The 12,978-nt window shown below is 51.6% G+C and overlaps 2 protein-coding genes across 2 annotated transcripts; one reads left to right on the top strand and one right to left on the bottom strand.

Moving 5' to 3' along the window:
• Window positions 1-1,079: 1,079 nt before the first annotated feature.
• Window positions 1,080-7,326, top strand: BO87DRAFT_299683 (protein kinase RIM15; the record flags this gene model as incomplete). The annotated part of the gene is made up of 2 exons (XM_025619103.1): window positions 1,080-1,649; window positions 1,717-7,326. The coding sequence occupies 2 exons, from the start codon at window positions 1,080-1,082 to the stop codon at window positions 7,324-7,326; spliced, it is 6,180 nt and encodes a 2,059-aa protein (XP_025483709.1).
• A 1,141-nt stretch (window positions 7,327-8,467) lies between these two features.
• BO87DRAFT_164098 (Mechanosensitive ion channel family) lies at window positions 8,468-12,078 on the bottom strand. Its single transcript, XM_025618272.1, has 3 exons — window positions 11,979-12,078; window positions 11,071-11,804; window positions 8,468-11,005 (listed from the first exon to the last, which is right to left on the bottom strand). Exons 2-3 carry the CDS (start codon window positions 11,707-11,709, stop codon window positions 8,840-8,842), a joined length of 2,805 nt encoding a protein of 934 aa, XP_025483708.1. The 5' UTR covers window positions 11,710-11,804; window positions 11,979-12,078; the 3' UTR covers window positions 8,468-8,839.
• Window positions 12,079-12,978: the final 900 nt, after the last annotated feature.

Below are 12,978 nucleotides of genomic sequence, written 5' to 3'. Positions count from 1 at the left end.
GGCTTCTGACTGTCTCTCAATCGGCAGTCAAAACCAGACGAGCATCTCCCCTGCCTTTTGGAGCTACGATGGTTTCAGGCGGGAAACCTAAAACCCCATCCAGATTGTGTCCATTCAACCGAAGACTTTCTTTCCTGAGAAAGTGTTTGGACTTCTGAAAGTCAATCGTTGATCGAAAGTCTTGCGCTGCTGCTTTTCCTGCCAATTTTACCATACCGAACGGTACCGCACAGACCCACAGTCACCGTTGGCGGCGTGTGATTTGGCTGAGTGGATACCAAACGGGTAAAGACTGGTAAACTTGCCGTTTCTCACGTTCTTCCCTCCAGACAGGAAATACAAGAATAGTACGACGGACTGACGCTGCCATTCCTGAGGTTTGCTGGCTGGCTGGCTGCTGGCTTGTCTTCCCACTCACTCTCGCTGTGCCTTTTCCCCATCTATTTTTCGCCCTTAATTCTTGTTCGTCTCGCCGTTTCTCTCCCTCTTGGCTTTCCTTTTCCTCCCGCCGCTCTGTTTATTCTATGTCGCTATTCCTCCAGCGCTGTCTGGTTTCACCAACCCCGACTATTCCCTGCTTCTAGTCGACCTCGTTCCGGGGGTTGACTCGGTCAATCGTCACCCTGGCTTCGCGTTGACGCTCCGTCGCGCCATTCCCCCGCATAGCCGCTTTTCCCTCTTCGTTTCGCTTTCCTCTGTCCTTACGTGATCACGAGATACTCCTCTTTTTTTTTCTTTCTTTATCTACAAAAAAAGAAATATTTCTTTCCCTCTCTATCACCAGAAAAACGAAAAAAAAAGTGCACTTCCCCGTCTATTTTGTTGCGATAGGGTTGTTTGCTGTCTCGTCATCACCGTCCCCCGCTATCCAGCCATGGCCAATTGATACTGCGGATGCATTCATAACCAACAATCAAAGGGCACCCGCTCTGCCTAGCAGACGGTCCTGCTTGGAAGCTGCTCAACGTGTATAATTTCTCTCGCTTGATTTCACACCCCACGCCTCTCAGTCATTCGACTTCCCCTCGTCCTCCCCTCGGGGCAGTCTTCGGTATTCCTGTCGGCTCCGCCTTTTCAGCATGGCGGGCAATGGCACAGATGATGCTCAATACCTCGCTCCTCCCGCCGTGACTGCCCTGCGGCAGGAAGCTCGGAGTATCGATCCGAGATTCTCTCCTACTCGCTCCCCCAGCGTCGATCACATGCGACAGGAACGTGAAGATCTCAAGGAAGCGGCGGAACAAACCCTGAATGTCATTGTTGATTTGGATCTCGATGGTCGCGTCAAATGGGTCAGTCCATCATGGAAACAGGTCGTCGGCACGTCACCGGTGTCAATAGAGGGGCGGATGATATCGGAGATCGTGGTCGGTAACCAGAACGTCTTTCACGATGCTATAGAGAGCATGAAGGAGGATGACTCCCGCAGTCGGTTTATTCGCTTTGCAGTCCATATGGGCCCCGACTCGGTCCTGAAGTACTCGCCAGAGCCACGACCTGCGGAGCCAGAGCATGAAGCTACTGAAGCGACCGACGTTGCAGAAGAAGCACAAGCCCCCGCAGAGAAGGAGGACCGCCATCATGACCTCCTTCATCTGGAAGGACAAGGTATCATGGTGTTTGATCGGACTGCCGACGGAGTTGGACATGTAAGTCACCGCAACAGTCGATGTGGTATACGTGATATAGACTAACCAATATTTTCTACATTGGCAGACCATGTGGATGTTGCGACCGTTTACGGAACCGAGAGAAGTCACCATCGACCTTCCGCCTTTGCTAGTAGAATCCTTGGGCGTTGGAGCGGAAGTATTGGCAAACTACTTGACCACTCTGGCTGAGGCTGCGGCTAGTGAGCCTGATCCTTCAAAGCATCCAGCTCCGAATCCGGTGTTGTGTCGCATCTGTGAACGTCAGATCACACCATGGTGGTTCGAGAAACATTCGGATCTTTGTCTACAGGAGCATCGGGCCGAGATGGATGTTCAGATAGCTCAGGAGAATCTCAACGAGCACCGTCATGCCATCGTCAGAGTGCTAGATGCTCTAGAAGCCAGACAAAGCAGGCCGTTGGTACTCGGGGAGAGCAACCCTCCGCCGACACCCCAGCCCGAGTACAAAGGCCTACCAATTGGGCCATCTCCAGCGGCCTCCGCACCGTCGTCCGGATCAGTTTCTAGTGCTAATTCCGCTCCTGGCACGCCGCCTCGATCCAGAGATCATTCGGCCTCAGGAATCGGGCATACTCGCGCTCGATCATTCGCAGTGCGGCGTCCGCTAGCTCGCGTCGTTGAATTGATCCTTGACCTTTGTGACACTGCCTTGGAAATCAACATGCCTGTAATCAAGGAATCTCGCGCGGACAACAGTGATGATTTTCGGACGTTGTCACCGCAGTCCGAATCTCGTATCTCGCAGGTTCTCCAGTGGCAGTCACCCAGCTCTAATACACTAGAGCAGGAGCAAGGACTCGCGGCCCTATGCACCGATACCGAACAAGTCGCCAAGGCAAAAGTCGATGCGGTTATCCGCCATAGAAGAATTGTGGAATATGCCGAGCGGATTCGCATCGAATACACAATACTGGTAGAGGAGTGCATCACCGCAGCTCTCACTAAAGCTGAGCGAATTGCGGCGGGCCAGCTCAGTGACTCAAGTGCCTCAGACGATGACGCACCCCAAGACAACGAACCCGCCGTGACTGCAAGTAGCCCGATAATACGAGGGAAGCGCGAATCTATAGCACCGCCTGCAATGTCCGCTTTAACCATGTCCATGCGCAATTCGCCCGACCGGTTCCAGTCCAACCACTCCTCCGAAGGCAAAGCCTCAGTCGCTGTGTCGACTGGGTCGAACAGCCCAATGGAATGTCCCACACCCCGATCACACAAGAGTATCGCCGGGGTGTTAGGGACATCGCAGCCATCCAGACGGGGTCTCTCTTTGATAGATTTGGATGCTGGTGATAACAGTGACAGCAGCGTTCCTTCTTCTGCTTTCCCCGGTGCCGTGCGAACCGACTCGCCGTCGTCCGACCGCAGTATGGACAGAAAGCGCAGGAGTGTAGTCCTTCCCGGTCTTTCTAGCTCACCTCGCAGACAACATTCTCCGGCCAGGGTATCCGGGCCACATTCACCATTGCGAATGCCCCGGGCTCGTCTTTCGAGCGGCGCCGATAGTCTACCATCACCTATAGTATCTCCCTCCGCAAATGCGATCGAGCTGGCACAAATCCACTACCCTCATCATCGCCGTCAATCGTCCGCAACGTCTTCCGATATCGTAAAGCCTCCCGTTTCACCGCATTTGTCATCGGCCAGCCAGCCGCAACCGAGACCAGCACCGCCGTCGATCAAGGACTTTGAGATCATCAAGCCAATCAGCAAAGGTGCCTTTGGAAGTGTGTACTTGGCCAAGAAAAAAGTAACTGGAGAATACTTTGCGATCAAGGTGTTGAAGAAGGCGGACATGGTCGCGAAGAATCAGGTCACCAATGTCAAGGCGGAGCGTGCGATTATGATGTGGCAAGGCGAAAGCGATTTTGTTGCTAAGCTCTATTGGACATTCTCCAGCAAGGACTACCTTTACCTGGTAATGGAATATCTCAACGGCGGCGACTGCGCTTCGCTCGTCAAGGTTCTTGGTGGACTGCCCGAGGACTGGGCGAAAAAGTACATTGCGGAAGTAGTCCTTGGGGTCGAACATCTCCATGGTAGGGGTATCGTCCACCGTGATCTCAAGCCAGACAATCTTCTTATCGATCAGACGGGTCATCTCAAGCTGACTGATTTCGGACTATCACGCATGGGCCTTGTTGGGCGTCAGAAACGCGTCCTCAAGAGTATGAACAATGAGCCAGCACCCGATCTTCTGAAGCAGGGCTCGTTTCCTCGAGCAACGTCAATTACATCTTCCAGATCGGCCTCTTTCGATTTCCAAGGCAGTGGATCCCCAGGGTCCACACCATTGATCACGCCAGATGTTGCTAGCAGCATCCCCCAACCATCTTACTTCAGCCTCAACCAAGGGGGCGGGCTCAGTCGGCAGACTTCTCGTCGAGCGTCCGGTTACCGTAGCGATAGCGGCGCCAGCGAGAGTCTGAATGTCATGTTCCGCACTTTGTCTGTCAACGAGGGTGGTGAAGCTTCTGGCACTATGCCTGTGCCCGTCCCGGGCCACCACCACCAACACCACCATCAGCATCAACTACCCGAAGAGGAGAGCCAAAGCGAGGCGGGTGAGTCTCCTCACTTGTACCCGCTTCAACCCACAATGAGCAATTCCTTCTCCTATAGTACTCCGCCACAGCAGTCAATGATGCCTCCCCTAATGGCGCTGTTTGACCCCGAGGACCATAACAGGCGGTTTGTGGGCACACCAGATTATCTGGCCCCGGAAACCATTAACGGTGTTGGTCAGGATGAAATGAGTGATTGGTGGTCCCTGGGCTGCATTATGTTTGAGTTCCTCTTCGGCTATCCGCCATTCAATGCTGGAACTCCAGATGAGGTCTTTGACAACATCCTTCACCGGAGGATCAACTGGCCGGAGGAACCTGAGGAATATGCTTCCCCCGAAGCTATTGATCTTGTGAACAGGCTCATGACCATGAACCCTCGTGAACGGATAGGTGCTAATGTGGATGAGAAATACCCAAATGGTGGCGCAGAGATCCGGAGCCACCCTTGGTTTTCTGATATCAACTGGGATACCTTACTGGAGGACAAAGCGCAGTTTGTACCCAACATTGAGAACCCCGAAGATACCGAATACTTCGACGCTCGTGGCGCCACGCTTCAAGCCTTTGCTGAAGAACTGGAAGATGCAAGCCCACCTCAACCGCCGTTAACCACTGGCGCATACCCCCAAGATCGGCCTCATGATGCCTTGTTCAAAGTCCGCTCTCATGTAAACTCGATGAAGCGACCGTTGATGCCTCTGCACATTCCACCTCACGTGCGTGAGTCACGTAGCAGGAGGCTGAGCGAGCCTACAATGGCCGATGATTTTGGCAACTTTGCCTTCAAGAATCTTCCCATGCTCGAGAAGGCCAACAAGGACGTGATTCAAAAACTACGCCAGGAGGCAATGCAAGCACAGCAACGTCACGTTCCTCCCACCGGCTCTCAGCAACAGGGACACGCGCAAGGTGGCCAGGATCAAGCTCCCACGCAGCCTGCACCCCCCACTTTGGAGGGCAGCCCGTTACCGATGCCCCTACAGCGGACTTTGTCTCAAACCAAAGGCAACAACCGACCTTCGTCCCCTTCAAGCGTGAGCCAGGCGAATTCGTCTCCCAGTCGTCCCTCTCAGCCTTCGTCCCCGCTTCTCGTTCAATTTAGCACCGGTCAAAATCACGAGCGCAGAAAAACGTCCGGGTCTTCTTCTAATAACTCGCAGTCCGCCGGAAGCTCTCAGCCCGCAAGTGTCGATCAAGGTCGGATGGCAAGTCTCAAGCACGGCTCCGCATCATCGTCTCCTATAAAGCCCCCTCGAGCCACGGCTCACTCGCCTGACAAGACACCTTCTGGACAGCGCCACGGCAGTGCTCCCGCCTCACGAGCAAGATCACAAACCATAGGCTCCCAGGACGGGGACCTCTCATCATCTCTAGCCAAGGAAACGTATGCCGTGGGCCATTACAAACGCCGCAGCCAATTATTCGATATCTCTCCCTCCTCGTCAGACAATGAGGATCCGCGCACAAAAGCCTTGCTTAAAGTACAGCGCCGCCGTCAAAGCTCAAGGCGCATGTCACAGATTAATTTCCCCGATGGGCCATTCTTCCGGCCCTTGGATGTGCTCATCTGTGAAGATCATCCGGTCTCTCGCATAGTGATGGAACGCCTCTTTGAGAAACTGCGATGTCGTACCATTACGGCGGTAAACGGTAACGAAGCGATGCGTTACGCTCTCAGCGAGGTGCAGTTCGACATTATCATGACGGAGTTCAAGCTACCCCAGGTAACTGGGGCCGATGTCGCGCGTATGGTGCGCGAAACGCGTAGTGCGAATCGGCATACTCCAATCATTGCGGTTACAGGCTACCTTAAGGATCTTCCAGAAACCCACCATTTTGACGCGCTCATTGAGAAGCCTCCAACCCTGACAAAATTCACGGAAGCACTGTGTAGGTTCTGTCAGTGGAAGCCGCCTCCAAAGGACTACAATCCTTCCCAGTCAATGAGTGTTCCGCCTTCTACGATACGCCAGGCTTTTGTGCAAGCCGAGCATAGCCCAAGTTCAACAGCTTCGTCGGGGTTCGCACATGTGCCTTCTAGCTCTTACAGAGGATCCAGTCGAGAGGACTCTATCGTCAGCAGTTACTTTGGCGATACGGAGTCAATCAAACCAGATGACGGCCCTGTCATCGTGAGTCATCACAATGAAGAACCAGAACAGGATAGAGGTGGCCTCGGGATTTCCGAAGATGTGACTCGTGTACAAGAAGCGACGGATGGCAGTTCCGCATCTGGCTCGGATGCAGTGCCTTTTCCAAGCCTACTTCACGCGTCTTCAGCACCACCCACTGTTCATACGTCTGGAAACCTTACACCTCGCAAACAGCGATCCAGTGAAGCGATCCGGGCGAAGAGAGAGTCGTTGGAACGCAAGCGCTACGAGTGTGCCGAGTCTGGCGATGATGAAGATGAAGAGCTCGGAAATTCTCAAACACGATCCAGCAGCCCTCAACAAAGATCTCGTCGCCCTGGCTCTAAGCTAGGTATAGAGATGATGAGAACCAATAGCAGGGGTAGCGTTGTCAGTGGGAGCGAGGAGCTTCTCAAGAGAGAGCGGGAGTCGTTGGAGCGACGGAGCAGTGGAGGTTCCGGCGGCGCCAGTGACTACAGCGAGGAACGCACTGGCACTCGCTCTCCGCACAGTCCAAGTCTGGAGAGCCGTCTTGAGAACCTTTCAATTCCCGAGGAGGCGATTGCTGGGTCCGTTGAAGGTTGCAGCCCCAAGCATTCGCCCATCGTGGAGCTAGGGTTGAAAATGGACATACCAGCAATCTTCTCAGATCGGTCAACATCACCGTACACGACAGAAGCTTCAGATACACAGGCCATGGAGGCCAGCGTCGAAACACCTAAACTTGGGCATATTACACCCCCTATCGTTTTCACGAAAGACGGAGAGTCAGAACCCTCAGGAGACGACCCGGAAACCCCCTACATCAAGACTACCGGGGGCAATTTGGCTCCGGAATATGGTTCAGAAGCTGATGTTGACCGGTATCTGGATGCTGATGCCACACCTCGACCATTACATACACCTTCTCCCCATCCATACTTGGGTTCCACCCATTCTCAACCCGACCTATAAAGAACCGACACCATCTTACTATCAAGGTAGACCTTGCGAAGACTGCAATTCAGTGTGGCATGCGTTGGACAGAGTCCACGTACGGTCCGCTATTGTGTGCGATTATATGACTTATATCACTCCATGCTTACGACATATTGTTCTTTTTGCACCTGTTAAAATACATTCCTCTTCTTTTGCTGCCTTTTCATATTGCTTTCTTTTCCACACGCGTTTTAAGGCTAGCGGGTGTTTGGGAGTGTTTGTCGTCTCAACCAGGCTGTCTGAGTTCCACTCATTTGTCGATTTCTCGTTCTAACTCCCATTTTCTTGCTCATTATTCCACTTACTCTCTTCTTGTCTCATCATCCAGGCGTATATCCCATTTCCTTTGTTCTGAAATTTTCCTCTTCTTGAGAGCAAAATTGTGTGTGTGTACCTATACGTACCAGATTTCCCCTCCCAAAAAAGAGTCCAGCTTTTCTCTTCTAGCTGCTGTGCATCAGTAAACATACCAGTCCAGGTGTCTATTATATACTGTAGCCTAGTCCTGTTTCTGTTCACATCATATTTCTTTCAACCTTTCATAATCACACATAGTAGGCTAATAGTGATCTGCAGCCCAATCAATCCTCTTGAGATCAGATCTCCGTTCAAACAATCTCAGACCACCCCCCCTCGCAGATTCCCTAATCGGTAAATTACCAATGTGGGAAAAGATAAGATCTTTTCATCCAGACCGCTCCTTACTTTACTTAGTTGCATTGCATTAACGAGCACAAAAGCTACTTAAGTACCATCTCGCCTTCTCTGTCTTCAGCTGACACACACACAAACGCAGTTACAAATTCAATCCCGTACTATTGTACATATGTGTATCCCCAGAAATAATCCTAGTATATGAGCGTTTACAACAACAACGAAGTACCACTAAGCGGAGAGAGTAGTGGGGAGGGAGAGGGAGGGACATGTTATGAGATACTAAGTTACTAGTAGTAGTAGTAGTAGTAGTAGTAGTAGTAAGTGGTAATGGTAATTCTATTATAGTTTTGATTGTATGGATTATTTAAAGACCTTCTTGTTCGAGGGGTGGAGTGTACTACGTAGTTTAGAAAGATATAAGATTCATAAGAGTTAGTAGTGTGTAGATGAGCGTATGGACCAAGCAATGATTTCAGTGCATATCATTATTGAAATCTATATATCGATGGAATATGCCACAGAGAATGAACAAGGATTTGACACTGACCAGATGAGCTGATATCATACCAGCCACACAACAACATTAGTAGTCTAGCCAATTGGATATTTCGACCAATCAGCCGTAACAGTATGTATACTGGTGCGTGTCTAACCGGTTATGATGCAAATAGAAACAAACATGCCGCCTTTTGGTATGTACGGAAAGGTATTATCTATAAATAGCTATGCTGATATGATCAAAACAAATCACTCAACAGTATGTAAAGGGACGATAACTAAGTGTGCAAGAGCAGTCATTTCTAGAATGAACACCGCACTAGTTGAAATAAAATCATTTCTCGTCCATAGCGGGCGACACGGCACGGATCTGAGGCGATTGCTGGCCGTGGGTTGGCCCTTGTTCCAGATCGGCTGGGCCGCGGCTGCTGATGCTGTTGCGATGACGGAAGAATCGGCCACGACTGACGGAGGACAAACTGTGACCACCGTGGGATTCCATTGACTGACGACCGGAGCGCGCTGCAGACGGGGCGGCGCTGGTGTTGGAGTGGCTTCGGCGGTGAGAGCCAGATGCACGGCTCTGCCGCTCGGCTTGCTCTTCCTCTTCTTCCTGGATGCGACGCTCTGCGGTTTCGCGGTTGGCCATCCGAACAACGTCATCCACACGAGTGCTGCGGTCTTCGAAGACATCGCCCATGACGTCGCCGGAAGAAACGTCGCGCATGCCCAGAGAGAAGTCAACATGCTTCCGCGTGAGCATCGAGTCACCGCGGGCCCGGGCAGCGGCGGCGTCCGCGCCCCTACGAAGAATAGAATGCTGGCGGACAGAGCTGCTGGAGCCGGTATTCTCGGGGATCGAGTCATGCTGGTAGACAGGGGTGGGAGGAGGACGGCCATCACTGCTGCCGGGAGGAGCACCCATGTTATGCGAAGGGAACCCAGCGACATGGAAAGGAATGTCGACACGGGCACCCTGGAGGTTCATGCGTGGGCCCTCGATGCCAATCTCTTGCAAGGCAAGCATGAGCATGCAAATGAACTTATTGCGACGTTGCAAACGCAGGCCCTCATTTTGCCAGTTTGACTTGTAGAAGAAAACAACATTGAGGGTGACGGAGAAGTTTTCGGTCACCTCACGCATCTCAGTAAGGATATTGGTCTGGAATTCCCGGCGTTCGCTGCGGACAAATTCCAACAAGCGTTGGCGAAGGCCATCAATTTGCTCGAGTGTCGTGCCATACTTGATGACAATAGGCACAGCCTCGGCCAGGGCGCCTGATCTGCGTTGGTTGAGGATGAAGAGACCGTTCAAATAGCTGTTCGGGGCTTGCACAACGTGACCCTGCATCTTCTTGAACTCGGTATACAACAGAGAAATCTGCTTGACGAAGTAGTCATCACCCAGACCCGCATCACCAGAGTTACCATATACTGTGACACGGTCACCAACATCAAATGGGTGCTTGATGAAGACGAAAATGACCGACTGAAGGAACTCCTGTGCAGTGGCAGAGAACAGCCAAGACAACGCAAGAATACTGGAGCCTGCAGACGTGAGTACACCAGCAGCCGAGGTGGAAATCAAGGTCAAGAACACGATCAGGGTAATGATAACCACGAAGAATTCCAGGATGTTGTCGAGTCTTCCAACAACAGAGTCAAGATCCTTCAAGGACGCAGTGATTGCTTTGCGTTCGCGTCCAATTTCCACGCACACAGACTCCAATTCTTCCATGGAGATATCTCCGTTCATGTCTTTGTCGAACATGGTAAAGGCAGCTTCGGCTTCGTCATTGTTATCAAACGCTTCCTTCAGATCGCCGGAGAAAACGGTCTCGAAGCCATCCCGCACGAGGGTCCGGTAGAGTCGCCGGGCCAAAACCTGGCAACCGCTGGTGGTTCGCAGCAAAGCCAGCACAACCTGGTAAGGGTGGTTGCTGTTGGTGGCTGTGCGACCAGTGAAGTCCGCTGCAACTGCACCGGCCACATCACCGACCTTGGTAAAGGCACCCTTAGCAAGACGTCCCGCTTTACCAGCGTAATGGAACGGAATCTTGAGGCCGTTATTAGAACCGGTCTGTTTTTGCTCCTCAAATTCCTTGTCCTTGGCAGTGATTTTCCTCCGCGAGAATTCGTATAATTTGGTCAAGCTGCCAATTTGAAACTTGTTGATCTCAATTCGGTCGGCATAAGTACGCGTGTGGAAGCTGATGGCAATAAGCTGAATGATGAATTTCTCCACCAGGTTGAGGATCGTCCAGACGAAGACGGAAATGATAATCTTGTTGAGCGTATTTTCCCAGGAGCGCGTAGTATGGTTTCCGTCCACGTGATGGTTCTTCATTGTGGGCAAAAAAGAGATTTCGACACCCAACCACCAGAAGAAAAGAGTTGCATGCAGCTCCAATTGCTTGGCAAGATCACGCCATTTCTTCGCATTGTTGGTGAAGATACTAGCGAGCGCGTTCACAGGTATAGGGATCAACTTGGAGACGATCTGTCCAGAATCGAATTAGCAATGAGGCGATGGGTAAACAGACAATGATATCACAGGGTACTCACTCTTCCAGCCCACAAGGTCAACCAGACGATTTCCAGCCAGACTGAAAACCAAACCAGCCGGACACCTCCGACACTGGCATCGGGATAAGCCAGCGCACCAACCAATAACGGAATGAGTAGGATGATCACAAGTGGCAGGATGTAGGTAAGATAACGGATGATGAAACTCGATTCATGGAGTTTCTTGACAAATCTGGCAATGTTGGTATTAGGATTCTCGGGTGGATTGTAAACTGCAGCTTTCTCATGCAGCGGATTGGTGGCCTCGTCAAACTCGTCGACATGTTCGTTAGGGCGCGAGCGAGAACGTGAACGAGAGCGAGAGGTGGATGGACGGCCGTCGTGAACACTCTTTTTCGACTCTGCCTCTTGCGTGGAGCGCGAAACCATCCGTTCAGCTTCCATAACTACCAGGTCGTCTTCGAGACGCGTAGATTCTTCCCTCGCAGTGACCGGAGAGGCCAGGGCGGTCCTATCCAAGTCATTGTAAGAAGTGTCCACTCTCAGGTGGTTTCCGTTACTGGCACTGTCATAGACGTAAGTGCCTTCGTCCGAGTCAGGAGTTCCATCGTCCAATCTGTGCTTGCTCTTCTCTTCCAGATGATCAGGAGCAAGATGATCTCCTATGGAGGTCGACATGTTGGCACCAGGCCAGGAGTCGAAAGCGAAAGGCTAGATTACAGGCTGACCAGCCTTGAGGTTATAGATCGATCTGATCCGGAATCGACTAGATGCTGGGTAAGTTAGACCGATATCGATCAAGAGGAGGCCATGCAAAGGCTTAACCACAAACACATAGTGAAGGATGGAAGAATCAAAAGAGTAGACAAAATGGAGGGAAACAACCTGGATAATAAAAGAGGGTCTGGTGCAAGCGAGAAAAAGCACGAGTAAGGGCGACGACTGACCTACACTGGTGGGAATTCCTTCCGAAGACCAGCAAAGCTAATGATGCATTGACTCTGGCCGGTGGGCTCAAAGAGGAACGGGAGATAAGCGGGCACTAGTAGGATTGTGCAGACGGAGGAAAAGGAAAAATGCACAGAATCAAGCAGGAGAAGATGGAGATGCAGGAAGGAAGAAGAAAAGAGAGTAATGACAAGAGGAGGAGAGGAATAGGACAGAGTGTAGGGTGGGGAGCCCGTGAAAAGAAAAGAAAAAGACAAAAAGACAGAAAGAAAGGACAGAAAGGTACCAGACCAAATGAGACTGGACCTTGGTTCGACAATTCGACAGCAGCAGAGCAGAAGGAGGAGGAGATCGATGCGGGCGAGATGCCGATCGCACGGGACAATTAAACCAACTGGAGATTCAATGACTGAAGGTTTGGCAAAGTCCAGACCATTTCTATTCCTAGTCGAGCCAGACTTCGGCTATGCACATGAGTATTCCTCAAGACCATTTTATAAACACCATCCTATATGCCTGTTTACAAGGGACAAAGTCGGCAATTCCCGTTGTCGATTGACCATCTACCCTGGGAACTATCTCAGCCCATGCACTCTAACAATGGGCGGAACTATCAGAGGGTGGCCGCGGGTGGCGGTCATTCTACGATCCAAGACCTCGATCGATATGGATCCCAGTCCTAGACTATCCATTCAGTGGGCGTGCCCTCAGCATCGGTTCTGGCCCAGTGGCGCTCAGTGGGTCCCAGTCATCTAACGTTAGAAACTTCAAACGGGTCCAAAGAAAAACTCTGGGACCCAGTGTACCCTTCATGCTAACCCAAACTACCTGCATTAGCTCCTCCATCGTTGCAGCCTTAGTCTGGTGTCTCACAGCAAGACTTGCGTTACTTGAGAGGGAGAGGGGGGGCTGCTTGGCATTTCGCGGGATTTGGTCCTGCAGCGGGCAGACAGATAAGGGAGATTATTCGGATTTTATGTAGGAGACTTTCTTTTTTTT

Source organism: Aspergillus neoniger (genome assembly GCF_003184625.1).
Source record: "Aspergillus neoniger CBS 115656 unplaced genomic scaffold BO87scaffold_4, whole genome shotgun sequence".
Classification (NCBI taxonomy): domain Eukaryota; kingdom Fungi; phylum Ascomycota; class Eurotiomycetes; order Eurotiales; family Aspergillaceae; genus Aspergillus; species Aspergillus neoniger.
Note: the sequence above shows the minus strand (reverse complement) of the source record. Positions and strands in the feature narration are given on the sequence as shown.

Excerpts from the sequence above, each read along its gene's own strand:
- BO87DRAFT_164098 (XM_025618272.1), bottom strand. The coding sequence starts at position 11,709 with ATGTCGACCTCCATAGGAGATCATCTTGCTCCTGATCATCTGGAAGAG. Across the intron at positions 11,006-11,070 it reads TGACCTTGTGGGCTGGAAGA|ATCGTCTCCAAGTTGATCCC; the intron begins GTGAGTACCCTG and ends GATTCTGGACAG.